The following is a 17,821-nucleotide window of genomic DNA, read 5'->3' as shown; positions in this document are numbered from 1 at the left end:
GTGTTCCAGCCTAAGATGACTACATCTTCATAATAATAACTTCAAATATAGGCAAGTTCTCACTTGATGCTGAGCTACTGAGGGAACTGAGCAAGTTGACTGAACGCTACTGCATCTTGTGCGCAGAAGCAGATCGGTGTATATTAATGGATATCCTTTTAAAATAGGAAATCACACAACATCTTAAACAGCAAGTATTCTAACATCAGGGCAGTTTCTCTTTGTATTTTGTGACTGGTAAACCTAAACCTTTGCTACTCTATTTATAGCCTTGATAACATCAAATATTTTAACATTATAACTATACATGAAGAGTAATAAATCTGTGCTTAGGACAATTACCCCAATTCCATTAGAATAGTTAAACTACAGTTATTCTAAACAAACTATCCAACACAGTTATTTGGAAAGGATAACTTTATGTGTACTATCATCATTAGTTTAAACAGTCATAAAGCAGATCATACAAAATTCTTTTCACATACTTCTAGCATCATCATAGCACAAAATAAAAATCAAACAAATTTAACATCTGTTCATGTCATAGTCCTTAAATATAATTTTAATCAAGCCATTATGTGCATTACTATTTAAAGGTAAATGTCCATTTACACAAGAAAACAGAAGAGGACTGTATTCTGAAAGTGGAATGCAGGTAGTTTAAATGCTAAAATCTACAAAGCATTCTGAAGGTAGGGCAGGGATGGAGGCAGTCATCTTCACTTTTTCTCTGGAAGTTCACGTTTTGCCCATTCCTCAAAGCCACCAGGATAGTGCTGAGCTCTGAAAGTTTGCAGAAGATAGAACGTTACTGAAGACTCTTCCTCATAAAGGTATGTAAAAGGACACGAAAAAGAAAAAATAGAGAAAAAAGCATACAGAAATTCTCTGAAATCAAATACACTAGTACACTGTGCAACCAGCCAGACAAGAGTACAAGGAACGTCAAACACTGTCTGCATCCAAGTAGTGTATTCTGTAACCCATTTCTTCCAAATGACACAATGCTGGAGATCAAATACCAAGCAAGTAGTAACAGCTAGAAACAGTTTGCTGCCTTTTTTTTCAAGAAAAAAAAAAAGGAAACACCTCAATGCAGTGGGAGATTTGCTTGACATTATGCCCAATACTTCAGATGTTATGAAGGTCTTTAATTCCTTGCACACTTACATGCTACATAGGCCTGACATAAGCCTGTGAAAAAACAGCCTTGAAAAAACAAAAACCCACCATATGAAAAACGGGTGATAAAGGATATTTTGCACATATTTAAAACAATGTATTTATAAACCAAGGGCATAGTCCCCTACTTTTGACTACAATCAGCAAGGATATTCCAATTCTTGATTTGCAATTTAGTAAAAACCTATTTTTGAAATTCTACCCATAGTCTTCAATTCAGCAAAGCACCTTCTGTCATGGGCTTAACGATTCTACCAACCCAATGCTGCTCTTGCTTTCACGCTATCAATCTCGTTGTCTTTTTAGCTAGACCCTTCACTATTTTATACCTGGCAAACAACGCACTGCTTTACTGAAAGCAAATGCATATTTTGTCTTTGGTGAACCTAAAGGTGAAACTGCAATTCTACACACAGTGTGGTTTCATAAACTATTTAATATAATTTAAGATTCTACTTCTACAAAATGAGCCTCTTCTACCTTTCCAATCATCATCCTGCACGTCAGAACTAGCGTTTATGAAGCTGTACAAGCAACATCTCGGCAAGGGAGACGTAAGAGGTTGAAAAACCCTTCAGCATCAGCGTGGTCTTGCAGCATATGGCATCACCTGCAGCATATAAGCAGAGTTGCTGTGTGGTCGCTTTACAGGACATCTCACTTTCCCATAACACCAGACTGCATCTTTCAAGGTTCAGTGGAGACATAAGGAGGTACTGTTTATAAGTTGTCTAACTCTAATATTAATCTCTTTGTTCATATTCCACATTAAAGTTTTTATCCATACCCGTAAGAAGCTCAGAGAGAGTTGTAGTTTACTTACTGGGGGAACTCATATTGATTCCGCCCTTACACAAGGAAGCCATACGCTTACCTGCTGAAACCCAAGGACGTGGCAAAATTCAGTGCTTGTTTGCTTCTTGATCCTGCAAAGCAGGAGAAAACCACATGGTCTGACTTGGCAGGCATCTTTTGATTGTATTGCTCCCTGAAATCCGTTGGGTTCATTTGCAGAGCTTCCACTAATTCGTTCACTGCGAAATAAAAAAATAAATAAAGTCTCACATATTCTCTACCCACAAATAAGCTTACATTTTAAGGTTTCAAATTCCTCTGGGAAGAAAAAAAAAAAAAAGGGTTTAGTCTCCCAGGGTATTAGACACCGTTTAGCACAGCTTCTCCTTGCATGTCATCACCACTTGTCCACAGACCGGACCACCAACCGGACAAAAAGAGCAAACGTGTCTACAGAGCATCACGAACAGCTTACACGGTATGTTGATGGAGGCCGGGATCTTCCCGTCTCTGTCAACCTCCCACCTCTCCCGCACATCTATGTGGACGACGCTGGATTTTTTCAACTCTTTGAACTCCTCGTAGGAAACACCGCGCTCCCCCTTGGAGCAGAGGCTGCGGGAGGTGCCACCGACCGCCCTGGGCTCTGCAAGAGAGGCGCAGCCCGTGAGCCCCGCGCTCCCTCCCTCCCCCAAGGCAGGCCACCGCCGGTGCCCAAGCTCCCTCGGGATCCCCCCGGGGTCCCCCCGCCTCACCGGGCGCCGCCCGCCGCCCCCAGCGGCTGCCGCCGGCCGCCCGGAGGGCCCGCACCGCCCGGTGCCCGCACCAGCCGCCGTCCGCCATCCGCCCGCCCCCCGCACGCAAAATGGCGGCGGCCCAGCCCTGCCCCGCCTCGGGGCGCCCTGCCCAGGGGAACCGCGCCGTGCCCGGCCGAGCCGTGTCAGCACCGGCTGTGGGACCTCGTCCCCAGCTCCAAGGTCTCCGTGTGGGATAGGGCCGCCGCCCCGAGAAAAGGGCGTTTCGACGTGCTTTAAGCTCACTCGACGTGCTTTCAGCCTGTACGTACAGTGTGCTTGCTACGTACTGGTGATGCCAGTCTAAAAGCGACCATGCTGATCCTCTCCTGTCATAACTACATTTTGAGGACTCCGTCGTTGAATCTTCACTAATGAGAGTTTTCTTTCTCAAAAGGAGAACAAAAATATTTCTCAGTGCCGGTACGTGTGACAAATCGAAGCTGGCACGTATAGCTGGTTCACTAGCTGCCCTTCTGCCAGCCTCTCCATATGGCCTCCGTGACAGACATTTGCAAACTGTCTCTTTGAAGCAGTATATCTATATATGAGTCGAAGTTTTATATGTTTCCCATTTGTAACAAGATATAGGTAGATAAAATACCCCCTCTTCTGAGTTATTTTTTACTACATATTTTACCTGTTGTAAAATAATGACCAAAGACCATTTACAGCATGTGTTGCTGTGAGGAACTTAAACGTGAGCTGTGGTGTGTCACAATGCTTTTCACATGAAATGCATATTCATATAGGGTCCTATTTTTATAAATTAATTTATGGCTTTAATTTGACCCTGGTTCACACGCACATACACACAGAGAACACACGAGCTTGCTTGCAAAAATAGGAACAATTCACAAGGCATCTTTTGCAAGATCTGGTTAAGTCAGTAGGCAACGACTTAATGAACGGATAGAAGAGAGAATGATGAGCAGGAATATTCCAGTGAACAATCCTTGTTATGGTATCACATAAATCACTGTTGCTAATAACTCTGCACGTTCTATTCTCCTCTCACCTATGGGGTATTGCCATTTAGCCTCTTCTCAGCCTCTTCTCAGCAGCTTTCTTCATTTCACCTTTTGGGACTATCTCAATTTCTGTACAGAATCCCACACTCATACTTGGTGGCTTCATTTGCCAGCTGACTGTTTAGTCACATTTACCCTTGCATGTTCTGTATCATCATCTTCTCATATGACTTGAAGTCACCATCGATCAAAGGTAAGGTTCACAGACCTAGGCTTTCACCAAGTGTCACTTCCTTTCTGATTTTTCTATTACTATACTTTCTTCTGACTATCATCTATTTTTTTTCCAACCAAACTGTCAGCCTTCCCATATACTGGCAGTTCTCTTTCCCACAGCATCCTTCACCATGCTTTACATATCCCAGTTTTCCCAACGTGTTGGAAGTCTGTGCATAAAGACTTCTGTCCTCACTCTGCCCAGGATTCAGTCCATTTCTTTGGGGAAACTTCCTCATCTTTCCCACCTCCTCTGCTTGCCTTCCCTCTCTGCCACTGTCCTGATATTCTTCTACCTGCTCCAGATATTCTCTCTTGCACTCAGTAAATATATTCCCCTTTACATCACACACTGTTGCTCTGTGTTCAGCTCCCCTTCCTTCTTTCTTTAACCTTTTAATTTTTTTTATTGCTCTTGCAGTGCAAGAAGTCTTTAACCTGTCCCATGAAGACAAGGAAGAACCTCCTTCTCGATCCAATTTGTTTCCCAGTTATTGCTCCATATTCTTCCCCCTTTTCACATTCAGTGAACGTGGTGTTCACAATTAAGGCCTGGTGCTCATCTGTTACATGGCCTGCAGTCTGCCTTCTGATCCTTGTGCTCAGTGGTCACCGCTGTCATCACAGTGCCTAAAGAATTCCTCCTACCTAAATCAAACCCTGCTTGGTCTGTCAACCTCTTTCAACAATACTGTTCTTGCTAACTTGTCTTTGCTCGGGCCCATGGCTTCCGTGTGGTTCCCTAACCATTCCTAAAGTCTGTTTGTTGGTAGATCCACTACAGGTTCTCCACCCTTGTTTTCTGGGGAGTCCCACAGTAATGCTCCCCTTCCCCTCCTTTTTTTCTGCTCCATGCCATGCTCTAGGTGGCCCTGTGAGAAACTAAGTTGTGTTTTTGCAGTAGAGAACTAATTTTCTGTATTCAAAGGTAGATGTGTAGTCATAACAAGGAGAAATGCCAAGTAGATAAGTGGACAGTAGAAGGCCTCAATGTTCCAAAATAAGGCAGAAGCTTGAGAAAAACAGGATGAGCAGTGTGAGAACAGTAAAACAAAGATCACAAGTTCTCAAAACATAAGAAAGGGAAAACAAAGAAAAAGGAGAAATTAAAGGTTGAAGAAAAAAAATTGTACATATATGGTATAGAGGAGCACCGAGTAGCTTGTGAACCTGTAGTACTCAGCCAATGAGGAAACAGGGGAGGTGATCAGGTGCTGGGTAATAGGGAATAAAAGGTTATGATTTGTTTACTAAAATGCGCTCCCAATTGGCAGGATGCCTGCCATTGCAATCGCGAATAAAATAGCTTCACAGAAGATCCCGTCTGAAGAAATTATTTGAGATTTTTCTCACAGCCCTGCTTGGGCAGGGGGGTTGGACTAGACGATCTCAGGAGGTCCCTTCCAGCCTCAGCCACTCTGCGATTCTGTGATAACGGTATTCTGATAAAACGAAACTCCAGGTCGTTACTTCAGACTTGCCTCCTGTCCAAATAAAGGTGCCCCCCGGGATGCCCGGACACGTTTTGGGGTTTAGCCTGAAGACCCCGTGCGCTGCACACCCGTAGCTCAGCCTGGGATGTGCTCTCACTCTCATCTCCCCCTGGAGCTCGCCTGAGGCGCACCGTCCGGGGACGACCCTCGGTGCCCGTGTAACACCCCCATCCCCGGCCGCCGGAGGCAGCTCCTTCTTCCTCCACACCCCCGCACAAGCCTCCCCATAGCGCTGCCTGCCCCGGGCCCGGTCCCCCCGGTTCTCCCTTCCCTCCCTCCCCTCCCGCCGCCCCGGCCCGGCCCCCTGGTCCCGGGCGAGGCCGGGGGCGGGCCGCGCCGGGCGGAGCGGAGCGGCGGGGAGCGGAGCGGCGGGGCCCTGGCTGCGGCCCAGCTTCCTCCGCCGCTTCCTGCCGTCGCTCCTTGCCTGCGCGCCCCGCCGCCGCTCCGTGAGTGCGGGCCGAGCGCGGGGGGGAGGCCGCGGTCGGGCCGGGGCCGGGGCCGGGGCCGGGGCCGGGGCCGGGGCCGGCTCCGCTGCGGAGCTCGGGGCTTGGAGCCCGGCAGCGCACGGCCGGGCCGGGAGGGCCGAGGCGCCGCGACATGGCGGCGGCAGCAGCGCGGCCTGCGGAGCCGCCCGGGGACGGACGGGGGACGGGGGGGAGGTCGGGGACCCGCGGCGAGCCCCGGGGGCCGAGCAGCCGGTGCCGTGCGTGTAGGGTGAGGCTCCCCCGGGCGTCCCGGTGAGGGCTGGGAGGGGACCGGTGGCCCCGCAGCTGGCTGGGCTCGGCCATGCGCTGCCTTCGCCTTGCGTTAGCAGGCACGCGTTGAAGTGGCTGTGCCGTCCCGTGTCACCGGGCTGGCACGCCGGGTCCCGACAGCGCAGCAGATGCCAGCCCGGTGCCGCCTGCTCCCTCCGAGCCCTCAGCAGCATGTGCCGGCGGTCGGAGCGCAGGGACGGCTCCCTGGTACGCCGGGTTGGCTTCCCAGGGAGGGTAAGCTAGCGTGGAGCTGGTGGTGATGCTCCTCGTTCGTCAGAAATACGGTGCTATAGACCCACAGCGGCAGCTCTGCACGCTGTACTTGAGCTCATGCTTCGGTTTGTGTTGCGTGGATTTTTGTAGGGCTTCAGTCTCCTGCTGTCTGTATGCTTTTAGGAGTTCATCCTGCTCTTGCTATAGATTTGCTGCTACTCGCACGGTTAAACAGGGTGTGTGTGTGGCTGCCTGTCAAACACAGAAGTATGAGAATAAAGATGTCAGGAAAGCAGAAGCAGATGGCAGTAACTTCAAGTGTCTTGCTGCGTGATGTCTTTGGCTACAGGTGTCTCCGAATTCCATTAAACAGTCCTTTTATACAGGAAGACTCATGTTTTAAAGGCTTCCTTCCCATCTCATTTTCACGCGTTTTAGATGGAGGTACAGGAGCGGCTCACACATGTTCCAGGTTGATAGCAATTTTACAAGGCATATCCTACTCCACAGCTTACTACAGTTGTAAATATTTTGTCAGATTTCTTCATGAAATATTGAAGAACTGGTATTCTGTAGTTTTGTTTCTGCCAAATTCACAGAAATACAGCTGGCGTCTCCCAGGTTCTGCTGTGAACATCAATCGTAGATCAAGGACAAGTTGTTCTACTTTAGACATGTCATCAAAACAAACTGGGGCAATTTGTACCTAGGAAGATGATAGAATGAATTTTTTTGCTCTCGGCGGCAAGACTTTGACTTTCAGAAAGCCTAGGCTAATTTTTCATAGTCCTTTGTTTTTATCTGTTTTACCACCATTAATTAGTTAACTCCTGCAGCTTCCAAAGTAGATGGAAGGCTTTGCATAGTCTTCGTCTTCCTGGGATCTGCTCCGACTCAGCCCTTTAGGCGGGGGACTGCATGAGTCCCCGGCGCTGAGTCTCTCAGCTTAAGTATTATCTTGGGTGGGCTTCAGTCTGCTATCTCATGCAGTATGCCACAACCATAGTTCATTTTCGTTACTTGCTATTACTTGACTTAAAAAAAAAAATTAAAAAATTGGACTTTGCAATGTCTTTCCAGTTCATCCTTTGCTGATACTGCCTTTTGTTTTCCCTTATGACACCTTGAAAGACTCTTTTCCCAGTTTTTGTCCCATGGCTATTCTGCCAGGACGCTGAGAGTTCAGCCTGTTCTCCAGCTGTTTTGGTTGTTATTCCCTCAAATTTTCTGTGGTGACGGCACTCTTTGCATCACTGTTCATACCATGTGACTGCTTAGTCTGTCAGCTGTCATCCGACTGCCTTTTCATATACGAAGTTTTCATTTGCAGGCCAACATCATTACTTACAAGCTGTGGCTCTTTTTATGGTATTTATTTCGCTTTTTCAGGGATATCTGTGAATGTGTGGGAACATCCATGTTAGACCATGAACACGTCAGCCCATATGTTTTTCCCTCTTGGCGTGTTCATGTTTTTGACAATATGTTTAAAGTAGGATAGAGAGCATAAGCTAAAGTTGGATTTGCTTTATGAGTTGGATATTGAGAGGAATCCCTGAATTTTTCCGTAAGACAGTAAAGAAACCTTTGCTATAAAGTGCCAGCAAAAATATGTCATCAAAGAACTACTCCTTTATCCACTCAATCCTTGTGTTTACTTTAGTCATAAAGCCGGCTAAGGGCTCTTTCTGTTCCTGTTTCTGGACACACCTGGTTTCTGTTCATCATTAGAAGTAGTTTTTGTGTGGCGAGTGGGTTGCAGTAGCAAATACAAAGAGGATTGTGTAGGATGCAGACATGAACGTTAACAGACCGTGCGTAGCATGGACAGATGAATAAAGAATGATTAATAGGAGTACATAATGCTATGGGATGTTTAATCTCACTTGGAAAGTTGTATCCAGTAGTCAGACAGCTCCGTCTCACTTTTGCAAAAAGTACGTGAGTGTCTCGCCCATTTAGGGCTGCAATACGATGTCAGGGCTGGCGTTTGAGCTCTAGTGATGGTGTAGGATGTGTGATGTGCCTTTGGGCTGGGAAATCTTGGAGATGACGCTTTCAGAATTTCAGATGACATTTTCCAGGGGAAGAAGCGTGGCTGCCGCTACCAGTCAGGAGTTCTGGTCCTTTTACTGCTCTAGCAGGCAGCGAGGGCTTGTTTGCCGCAACGGTTTTGGTGGCCGTCAGAGCGCGGAGCGCCCCGGCCCGCTGATTGATGACACTGCCCAGTTGCTGACCATGATGGATGCGGTTCTTGCTGGGGTTGTATGACATTTGATCTAGTAGCGAGCAAGCCAAAATGCCACAGGTAATGCTCTGAACAGACATCCAAAATATATCAACTTGCAACTTGCATCAAAACATGTGGCAGTTCTGCAGTAGTGACAGAGGATCTGACATTTCTGACCTGCGCAAGTCTCGTCTTTTTCTACTTTCACAGTTAGAAGGAAGCTCATAAAGCCGCATCACAAATATGCTACAGAGCATCTTGACCTTTTGACTTAATCTGCACATCTTTTCTGTTCAACAGCCCTGTGTTTTGGTGGTAGTCTGCTCTTGGCAGCTGTACAGTTCTGTTAAGATACATGAAAGCCCTGTGCTAATTTTTGGAATGCTAGATTCTGTGTTCTCTATTGCTTTTCCAGCCCAATGCAATTTTATTTTTTTTCATTAGCAACATAAAATTGTATAATTTTAATTGGAAAGTTTGACTACAAATGGTAAGGCAGCTGGAACTTAGCATACCCCAGCTGAAAAGAGGAATTAAGGTAAACGTATTTGCCCCAGCTCTTGTCAATTCAGATGCCCACTGATGAAATAATTAACACTACTGATTTCACAGTTAATGACCAGTCCTACTGGGAGAGTATTTCCCATATCCAAAGTAGTACCTGGAGACCCATTTAACTATATTTCGTAGGGTAAGCATGCTTAGATAAGCTAATGGTTATTATGCCATTTTTATCTTACCGTTTGCATTCTAGTAATGCAAATATAATCCTCCCAGTTAATCATGAATCAGGAAAAATGTTGTGATAAGCATTACACAGATAAGAACAAAAATAGGACTCTTGCCTGAAAGGGCTGGCACCCTAATTATAAGATGAGAGAAGAAGTGGGTCTCGATAGATGGAATGGAAGCAGCGATATGGCAGCCGTCAGGGTGGCAGGCTATTCCTCTGCCACGCTGGTGGTCTGCTTCGCGGTTCTTATAAATACCACAGCAAAGCTGCAGCGTGGGGAAGCACACTGAGGTTGCATGTTTTGCAATTTAGCAAGTGAGCTGTGGGGTTGTAGGAGGAGGGACTTAACCTCTGAGTCAGGTGTGCAAGGTGGGAATGGGTTTTGAGGGGTTCAGGCAGTGAAGGCTGTTTGCTTCTCCACCTCTGCTGCAGGAGGATCCTGTGAAGAGGAAAGACCTGCTTATTTTTTTCCCCAAAGAAAAGTGAATTCAGGTTCATTCTGGCCTTGTATCTTCTGTTGGTCCTAGCTCTACTGAGTTTCAGTAAGACATAAAACTTAAGAAATAATTACTAATTTTAGGAACTATATCCAACTCTTTGTAGTTTCTAAATGTATACTTTACTAAGAGGGTGCATTTTTGTGTTAAATACAGTCTATTTCACGCACACCTTACATTAAAAATAGACTAGGCATGCCTTAGGTTTAAGTCAACAAATTCAGCACTGGTATCTTAGGTTGATTTTTGGCACTTTGACAAATTTGAAGCTTTTAAAATTAGGTAGGCAGATTGTTCTGCTGCTTTTGAAGTGTTTTGATCTTTCTAGAAAGCTGGAAATTAGCAGTTACAGTGAGGAGCTTTTGATCTTAATCAGCTTTTTGTAGGCAGGCTGCCATTAGGAGTCTTTTAAAAAGTAAGTAAACCAAGAATAGCAAGTGGTGATGATTACAGTTCAAACTCTTGTATGCAGAGCTCAAAGAGTATGAACAAGTTTGGCAAATACTAGTTCTTAATTTTGTATGAAATGATTGTTTAAATGGAAGAGGTTCAGCTCTTTCTATTTATATTCTTTATTTTTTTTCCATGAAACTGAGTAATTTTTATTTAAGATTTTTACTATGTGCTGAGTAGAGATCAGGGTGAAGGTAACATGCTGGCTGAACTCAGCTTTTTCTACCACAACAATCTTCATTTATTTATTTATTTTTGGCAGGTTGATTAGACAAATACATTTGCCCCGTGACTTGATTTTGTGCATAGGAAATGGTAAACGTACTGTATTTGTTATTCCATCACAAAAACAAACTTCCAAGCAAGGGTTTACAGAGGCTTCTTCCTGCTTGTGTGTTCGGAGGAAGTCTTTCTCCTTTAGTATGCTCCTCAGTTGATCACTGTAGCCACAAATTAGTCTTTGAATGTATTCAGAAAAAAAAAAAAAAAAAAGGAAACTGGCCTGGAAAGAGACAAATCATGGGGATATTGCCAAGGTATTTAATCCTCAGTGTATCAAGTTCATTTCATGTAAATTGTCTATTTCCCCTCTGCCTGCTTGTCCTGAATGCATTGCTCCTATGGCCAAGAGAAACCTAGAGAGTTTCTCTCTTAATTTTTTCTTAGCTGTATTCTATGCTTCTTTTTGGCTCTATTTTTGTTCAGGGCTTTCATTTCAATAAACTATTAATATTTTATTTCAAGTAAACTGGAACAGGTCTAGGAAGGAATTTCTGAAGCACCTTACATTTCTTCCTCAGTTTTCTTGACTAAAGGTAATAATCGCATGGCTGGCATAAGAGTTTTGAGTCTGAATTGTTGGCCGTGATTTTAATCATTAAATTAAAATTTTTACGTGTAATGTTTTCTGTCCCTGAATGTGCTGGAAGAGGTCAAATAGTGCCGTGTCTATACTATGCTACTTGTGTCTCAGATGCTTGCTGAGTAGCTACTGTGTTCTTATTCATCCCACTTCTGCGCTTTTCAAAATCAGGCACAAACCCTGGCTGGCTAGGTCCTTGATATTCTGTGGCTTTTTTGAGAGCTCTCAGGTCAGTAAACATTGTCTGATGGATGCCTCAGTGCGTGTGTTTATGAAAATTGATTAATCTAATGGTCCATGTTATCTTTTGCTGTGCCTGCTCTTACTCAAAGATGACTGCAAAGTCTCTGGGTTGGTCGGTGGATTCCCAAGCCTGCAGCGTCAGTGCTTGGGTTTCCTGCCAGCGTTTGTTTCTAATGCCACGTTGATTATATTCAGTTAGAAATGCCACATTTCAGATCATTCTTGGTACTAATTGACACTCAGTCTTCTCCACATGTCCTCAAGGCTTGTAGAGAGCGGGTTCCAGCAGCGGGCTGCTCCCGCCCTGTTCGGATAGTACCCGCTGGCCTGCTGGCCACGGGCTTTCAGAGGTGGAAAAGACTTGCTTGTATTTCAGCTGGCTGGGGGCAAAAGCGTTCTTTTGTAAAGTTATCTGAGATCTTGAAATGACTTTCGTTTGGGTGAAAGCTGTGGTTTGGACAGCTTACATAATCTGTCCAAATAGATAAAGAATTTTCGTGCTGAAATGAACTGGTAGATCATTTACGTCAATGCTGAATAACCTAAACGTGGCTATGTTCCTTTAGGGAGGGCATTTTGCTGCCTTTGCTATTAACTGTTTACATAATATGATATAAAATCCTCAGTTTTCTAACAGCAGCTGTATCAGCCTTGCTGTCTGGTGAATGTCCTGATGAATCTTGTGCTTGGTTAAGTTGCAGTGCAACAAGTGGTGACGCGAGGTTTCCTGTGGAAGCTTATGTGTATATATATCATGAGATCCCAAGGTAGAGATAAATATACACTTGACATCGTTTGGATCTGAAGCACCTTGTACTGTTTTGGGGTTGCTGTGTTGCATGGCTCTTGATGTACATCAAGGATTTGAAATGTTGTTGGATATACGTAGTCAAGAGCTGGAGTATTCAGATCTTCCTGACTGCTTGAGCATGAAGTGCAAACCTGCAAAGTCAACAACCCTGAATTTAGCAGCATTATTTACTTGAATGTCTAAGCATATGAAGCTTCATACCCTTAAGTACAGAAACTTTGGAAATCTGTAATTGAAGAACATGGCAGTATATAGTATACATTGACTGTGATGTAAATGTAGCATTTCACAAAAAAATGAAGTGCAAGGAAGCAGAGAGCAAAGGTTTCTTTCTTACTCTATGGAATGTTGGAATCTAGATTGTTCCACCAATGGGCTTTACAAATATGAAAGGGGAAGGAATACCAAGATCAAGATTTAAAAACTTAGATGGACAAACTATAAGCTTTGACAAACTTATTTACTTGATCTGTAGTAAGGATATATCTTTTGCTGTTCCCAAGTGTAGAGTATTTCAGAGGTTTGTGGCGCAGCAATGCGGTAGCCCAGTTAAAGATGGTATCAGTGGGGCAGGTGACATTATTAACTTGTATGTGGTACTGCAACATTGTCTTCCAAATAGAATGGCTCATAGGTCTGCAGTGTATGAGTGTTTGATTGTCATGTATTCATATGTTTTTGGAAAACAAAACATAATTTTCTTTGTTTTTTTTTCTGAAGCATATTATTGAAAGACATCCTGTAAACTAAACTGCGGAAGCTGTGTGATGCACAGGTGTACTGATCCAGTGAATTCAGATTTGTTTTTTGATTAAATGACAGTATGCTGAAATCTCTGAAGGATTTTATTTTTTTAAGTTTGGTGGAAAATATTTGTAATTGAGTTCTGTTTCTCTTAGGACTCCTTTATTAATTTCCTATGAGAGCATTCATTTGTATGGATTCTCTGATGAGTAATAGAGGAGTCAGCTCACACTGCGGTTTGTTCTTACTTGTAGCTGAGGACAGTTTCATAAGAATCAGAAGACTTTTGCATTTGATTAAACTGTCTGAAATTACTCAAAAGGTTTTAGGGAATGTGCATGGGTGCATGGTAACAGAAACCTTTACCAAGGGAGGTATGTTAGAGAAGAGAAGCTTTTATTTTAATGAAGTTTTTCTTACCATGAAGTTACCAGTAACTTACAAGAACCTAAGGCTGGAACTTTGTAGTAGTTTAAAATGACAAAAATAAAGTAAATTGCAGTCTCCCAGATACTTACCACTGCTGCTTGGAAGAATGTCCCCTGTAGGTGCAGATACAGTTTGTAGTGTCATGTAATAAAACTGATCTTACAGCATTCTTAAGAGCTATTATTAACACCTTCATATTTTATATTACAAAATAGGTGACATTAGTCAGTCTAAAACTGTGTTCAGGAGATTTGAATATGTGACTTGATCTTCACTTTTAGAGTTTAAACTCAATAAACCTGACAAAGCGATTAGACAATAAAGCAAACTCTGTTTTTCCTTCCTAGTATATAACAGATGCGGGTGAAAGATCCATCAAGAGCCAACCCTGAGAAGACAAAGAGAAGCAAAAGGCCTAACAGGCCACAGGATGAAGACTCTTCAGATGATATTGCAGGTAAATACATTTAAGTGTTGTTTTGTCCTAAGGTTGAGGGCTAATAAAATCCGTGTTGACTATGAAAACCACAACTCAGTGGTACCAGGTAATACTTTTCTTGTTTGACTTTATAACAAAACATCCTCAGTCAAGTCTTTCTGGCATGATAGGTTGTTACACTACTTGACTGCCTTGAAGGGCTGGAGAGCTGATTGGTCTTCAGTGGCAAGCTCTTCAGAGCACAGGGATGGTCCTTTCCAATGTGCAGAAGTTGAGGTGTGCATGGCAGGGAGCTGCTTGGCTGGGCAGGGAGCTGCTGACTGAGCTGAGGCAAAAAGGAAAGGCATAGAGGGTAGAAGCAGGTTTGGGCTGCCCTCAGAGGGGCTCCGATTATGTAGGGATGGGATTGGGCAAGCCAGCCTCGGAACTGAATCTGGTAGGGATGTGAAGGGTAAGAAGGGCTTGTTTGGGTACTGTGACAGCAAAATGAAGACTAAAGCAAGTATGAGCATGCAGCCTGAGGGGGCAGGGGGCCTAGGGATAAGGGACTCAGGAAAAGGCTGAACAACTTGGACTGCTTTTTTTTTTTTTTTTTTTTTTTTTTTTGCCTCTGTCTTTACATTATCCAGAATAGAAGACAATTGAGAGCTGTTAAGCAAACTGGTCCATGGGGTCGGGTGGGTTACATCTGAAGGTGCTTAGAGAGCTGGGTGATGGTGTCATCATGAGGCTGCACTCTTGTCATCTTCATGGTGACGAACTGGGGAGAGTGGCTGATAACTCTGGAGGGTAGGTCTGTCATTGAGAATGACCTGGACCTGCTGGCAGGAGAAATGAGCTGGCAGAAACTTCATGGAGTTCAACAAAAGCAAGTGGAGAGTCCTGTTCCTGGGCCAAAATAACTACATGCAATTACAGGGTGGGAACCTGAAATGGCTTGAGAGCAGGTTTGCAGAAAAGGCCCTGGAGGTCCTAGCGCACAAGCTGATTATAAGTAGGCGGTGTGGCTTGTGCCTGTTGTATACCAGATGGTATTAACAGGAACGCAGATCGAGGTAAGTGATTCTTCCCATCTTTTCAGCACTTGTAGGAGTTCATCTGGAGAACTGTGTTCAGGTGTGGGCTCCCTATTACAGGAAAGACATGTTGGAGTGAGTCCAGCAGCTGGTCATGCCCTCCGGGTGGTTAAGGAGATGGAGACCATGACATGTGGAGAGGGGCTGAAAGGAATGGGTTTGTTTAGCCAAAGGAGAGAACAAAGTTTCTTCCTTCAACCATCTGATAGGTGGTTACAGAGAAGGCAGAACCAGACTCTTCGCGGAGGTCCACAATGGAAAGTACTAAAGACAAAAGTTAGGGCAAGGAAAATTTGGCTAGACATAAGGAAATTTAGTTTATTTTCACTGCAAGGATGGTCAGACAGAGAACTGATTTTCTAGTGAGGAAGTGAAATCTGTCCTCAAGGCAATTCAGTGCTCGGTTGAACAAAGCTGTCAGCAATCTGATCTAAAATCGTATTTGGCCCTGCTTTGAATTAGGCTTTGGACAAGGTGGCCTTCAGATGTCCCTTTAAACCTAAGTTTTTCAGTGGTGAATTCTAGTATTCAGAGTCAGCAGTTGTAATAAGATCCTATAGGTATTTGGAAATCTTATTTTTTTTTAAGATAGGAGGGGATGTCAACTGCCTGCGTTGTTATGTGCAAAAATAGATTTATGCAGCATTTCACTGTTGACAAAAACAAAACAGTAATTAATTTTGTACAATAGCAGCCCTGTAGATCCTAATAGATCCTAATACAAAGTAGCTTATCTGTTTTTAAGAGGTGATGGTTAGTGACTTGAAAGGGTTTTTCATTGTAGGAAGACTGAAATAGAGGTCTGATCTTTCTTGATCTTTCCTATTTTTGTTTTTTCCTAATGCTGAATTGTTGAAGATTCTTCCTCTTTGATGTGCATGTGCTCCCTTTCATAACTATTATTTTTAATTGACCAAAGTATTACCTTCTGTAGGCTTAACCTGCCAGCATGTGAGCCAAGCAGTGGATGTGCATCATGTGAAGAGGGCGGTAGCTCAGAGCATTTGGTCAGTATGTTCAGAATGTCTGAAGGAGAGGCGTATGAGTGATGGCGAGCCCGTGGCCCCTTCAGACATATGGCTGTGTCTCAAATGTGGCTCTCAGGTAAGTGTGTGTTTTAAATTTATAGGTGGATAGGCCCTGATTTTCTGAAGGATGTTACTGGTACAGATCCTGCCCATGTGGCATCTCATTACTTTCAGTGAAGTGGTGTGACATAAGTGCTTAGCTGTGAGAATCTGTGCTTCAACTTTAATAGAATGGGATGTGGCATTGTGTTCTTGTTTGGTTTTTGGCAGTATTTTGGGTTATTTTTATGCATTGTGGTGCAGTTTGGCATTGTAGGTAGTAGGTGATGGTTCCACCTTTTCTCTGTTCATCTCTCTTCCATCTCTTGGTACATATGGAGAATTAGCTCCAGGAACTGTACAGTTGCAAAATGCATCAGTTCAGCTGGCTTATCTGGCTGAAGATACTGCTGATAAAAATGCATGAATAAATGAATATGTATATTCCTGAATCAACTCATACTATGGACACTCAATTGCTAGATTTGATTGAAACCAGGGAGAAAGGACTGTGCAGGAGTGAGAATGCTGCTTTCTGTGGCAGCTAGCCATTAGTCCGGATCAGTTATAATGTCAAATTGTGGTCTTAGAGTTTAAAATGGCAGGTCCTGACCCCAAGGGCTTGTGCAGGTTTCTGGCTTGTGAGTGAAGTAAAGGCTGATGCAGAAAAATTCAGTTTACAGGCAATGTCATGCTTAATTCTGCTAATAGTTGCCAGAAAAAAAGCATTTCACATTTTTTTCTTAGACTTTCTATAGGTCTTACTACAGTAAGGACAGATGCCAGCTTGTACCACGATTATCTAATCAGATTTAATTTTGCAAAGAAACATGCTATTAACAGGCTTCAGAAGATAGTTAAGTAGATTTGAGCAGAACTCAGATTATCTCTGAAAATTTGCAGTTAAGGACAGCTTTTAAAACAAGGTAAATACATGTGCTTTTTCATGTTTATGTGGTCAGTAGCCTCCAAAACTCATGCCTTATTCAGAAATCAGTCTTTACTTCTAAGTCCTGCTCTGTAGATACTTGAAAAACTGCAGATGCTTTCTCTTGAATTTGATGTACATAAATAGTGTATTTGGAGTATATTTTTAGTGAAAAAATTATTTATATGCCTTTTGCATTTGCTGTCTGGAATGCATGTAGCATTCTTGAGCAGTGAGGCTTACCTATGCTGTCCTGTCCTTGATATTCCATGTCCAAATAAGCTACATAGTCATTTCCTTCACTTTTTATTTTTAAAGAAAATTCTTATCTTTGTGAATGGCATAATTGGCTTTGTATTGACAATTCTTATTCAAAAGGTAGGAATTAGTTCTGTTAAATCCAAACAAGCTTAATAACAAGCTATACTTCTAACTGTTTTTCCCAAATAGAAGAGATTTTTTTTGTGTTGTAATGGGTTTTCCTTTATTAGAAAAAATAAAATGTACTTATTTTTGCAAAAAAGTCAATTCATATCTTTGTAATACTGAATTATAAAGAAAGTTTAACCTTCTCAGTCATTGCAAGTGAATATTTGGGCACTATAACTTTTAGTTTTAAGAAGTAAAGTTTTTGTAATTTATTTACTAATAATGTAGTCTTTTCCTACTTCATTTTTTTTTCCTTATTGTGTTAATATTTCCATTTTTAGGGATGTAGTAAGAACTCAGAAGGCCAGCATTCTCTTAAACACTTCCAAACAGTGCGTACAGAACCTCATTGCATTGTTATCAGTCTCAGCACGTGGATCATATGGTATGCAGGTGTTCAT

General features: G+C 43.3%; 2 protein-coding genes across 6 annotated transcripts in view; one reads left to right on the top strand and one right to left on the bottom strand.

Moving 5' to 3' along the window:
- Window positions 1-402: 402 nt before the first annotated feature.
- Window positions 403-2,820, bottom strand: TSTD3 (thiosulfate sulfurtransferase like domain containing 3). Its single transcript, XM_040552035.1, has 4 exons — window positions 2,733-2,820; window positions 2,453-2,623; window positions 2,057-2,216; window positions 403-783 (listed from the first exon to the last, which is right to left on the bottom strand). The coding sequence occupies exons 1-4, from the start codon at window positions 2,818-2,820 to the stop codon at window positions 720-722; spliced, it is 483 nt and encodes a 160-aa protein (XP_040407969.1). The 3' UTR covers window positions 403-719.
- Window positions 2,821-5,838: 3,018 nt separating this feature from the next.
- The window catches only part of USP45 (ubiquitin specific peptidase 45), a 54,798-nt gene continuing 42,815 nt past the window's right edge, over window positions 5,839-17,821 (top strand). For all 5 annotated transcript variants that reach the window (XR_005818801.1, XM_040553405.1, XM_040553408.1 and 2 more), the window contains exons 1-4: window positions 5,839-5,957; window positions 13,829-13,938; window positions 15,931-16,100; window positions 17,702-17,805. Coding sequence is in view for 4 of the 5 variants with exons in the window: in XM_040553405.1 (XP_040409339.1) it covers window positions 13,839-13,938; window positions 15,931-16,100; window positions 17,702-17,805 (374 nt within the window). In the remaining variant the exon portion in view is untranslated. The remainder of the gene's footprint in view (window positions 5,958-13,828; window positions 13,939-15,930; window positions 16,101-17,701; window positions 17,806-17,821) is intronic.

The sequence above is a fragment of the Cygnus olor genome, chromosome 3 (genome assembly GCF_009769625.2).
Source record: "Cygnus olor isolate bCygOlo1 chromosome 3, bCygOlo1.pri.v2, whole genome shotgun sequence".
NCBI classification, from domain to species: Eukaryota; Metazoa; Chordata; class Aves; order Anseriformes; family Anatidae; genus Cygnus; species Cygnus olor.
The sequence above is the reverse complement of the archived record's forward strand: the minus strand, read 5'-3'. Positions and strand labels throughout refer to the sequence as shown.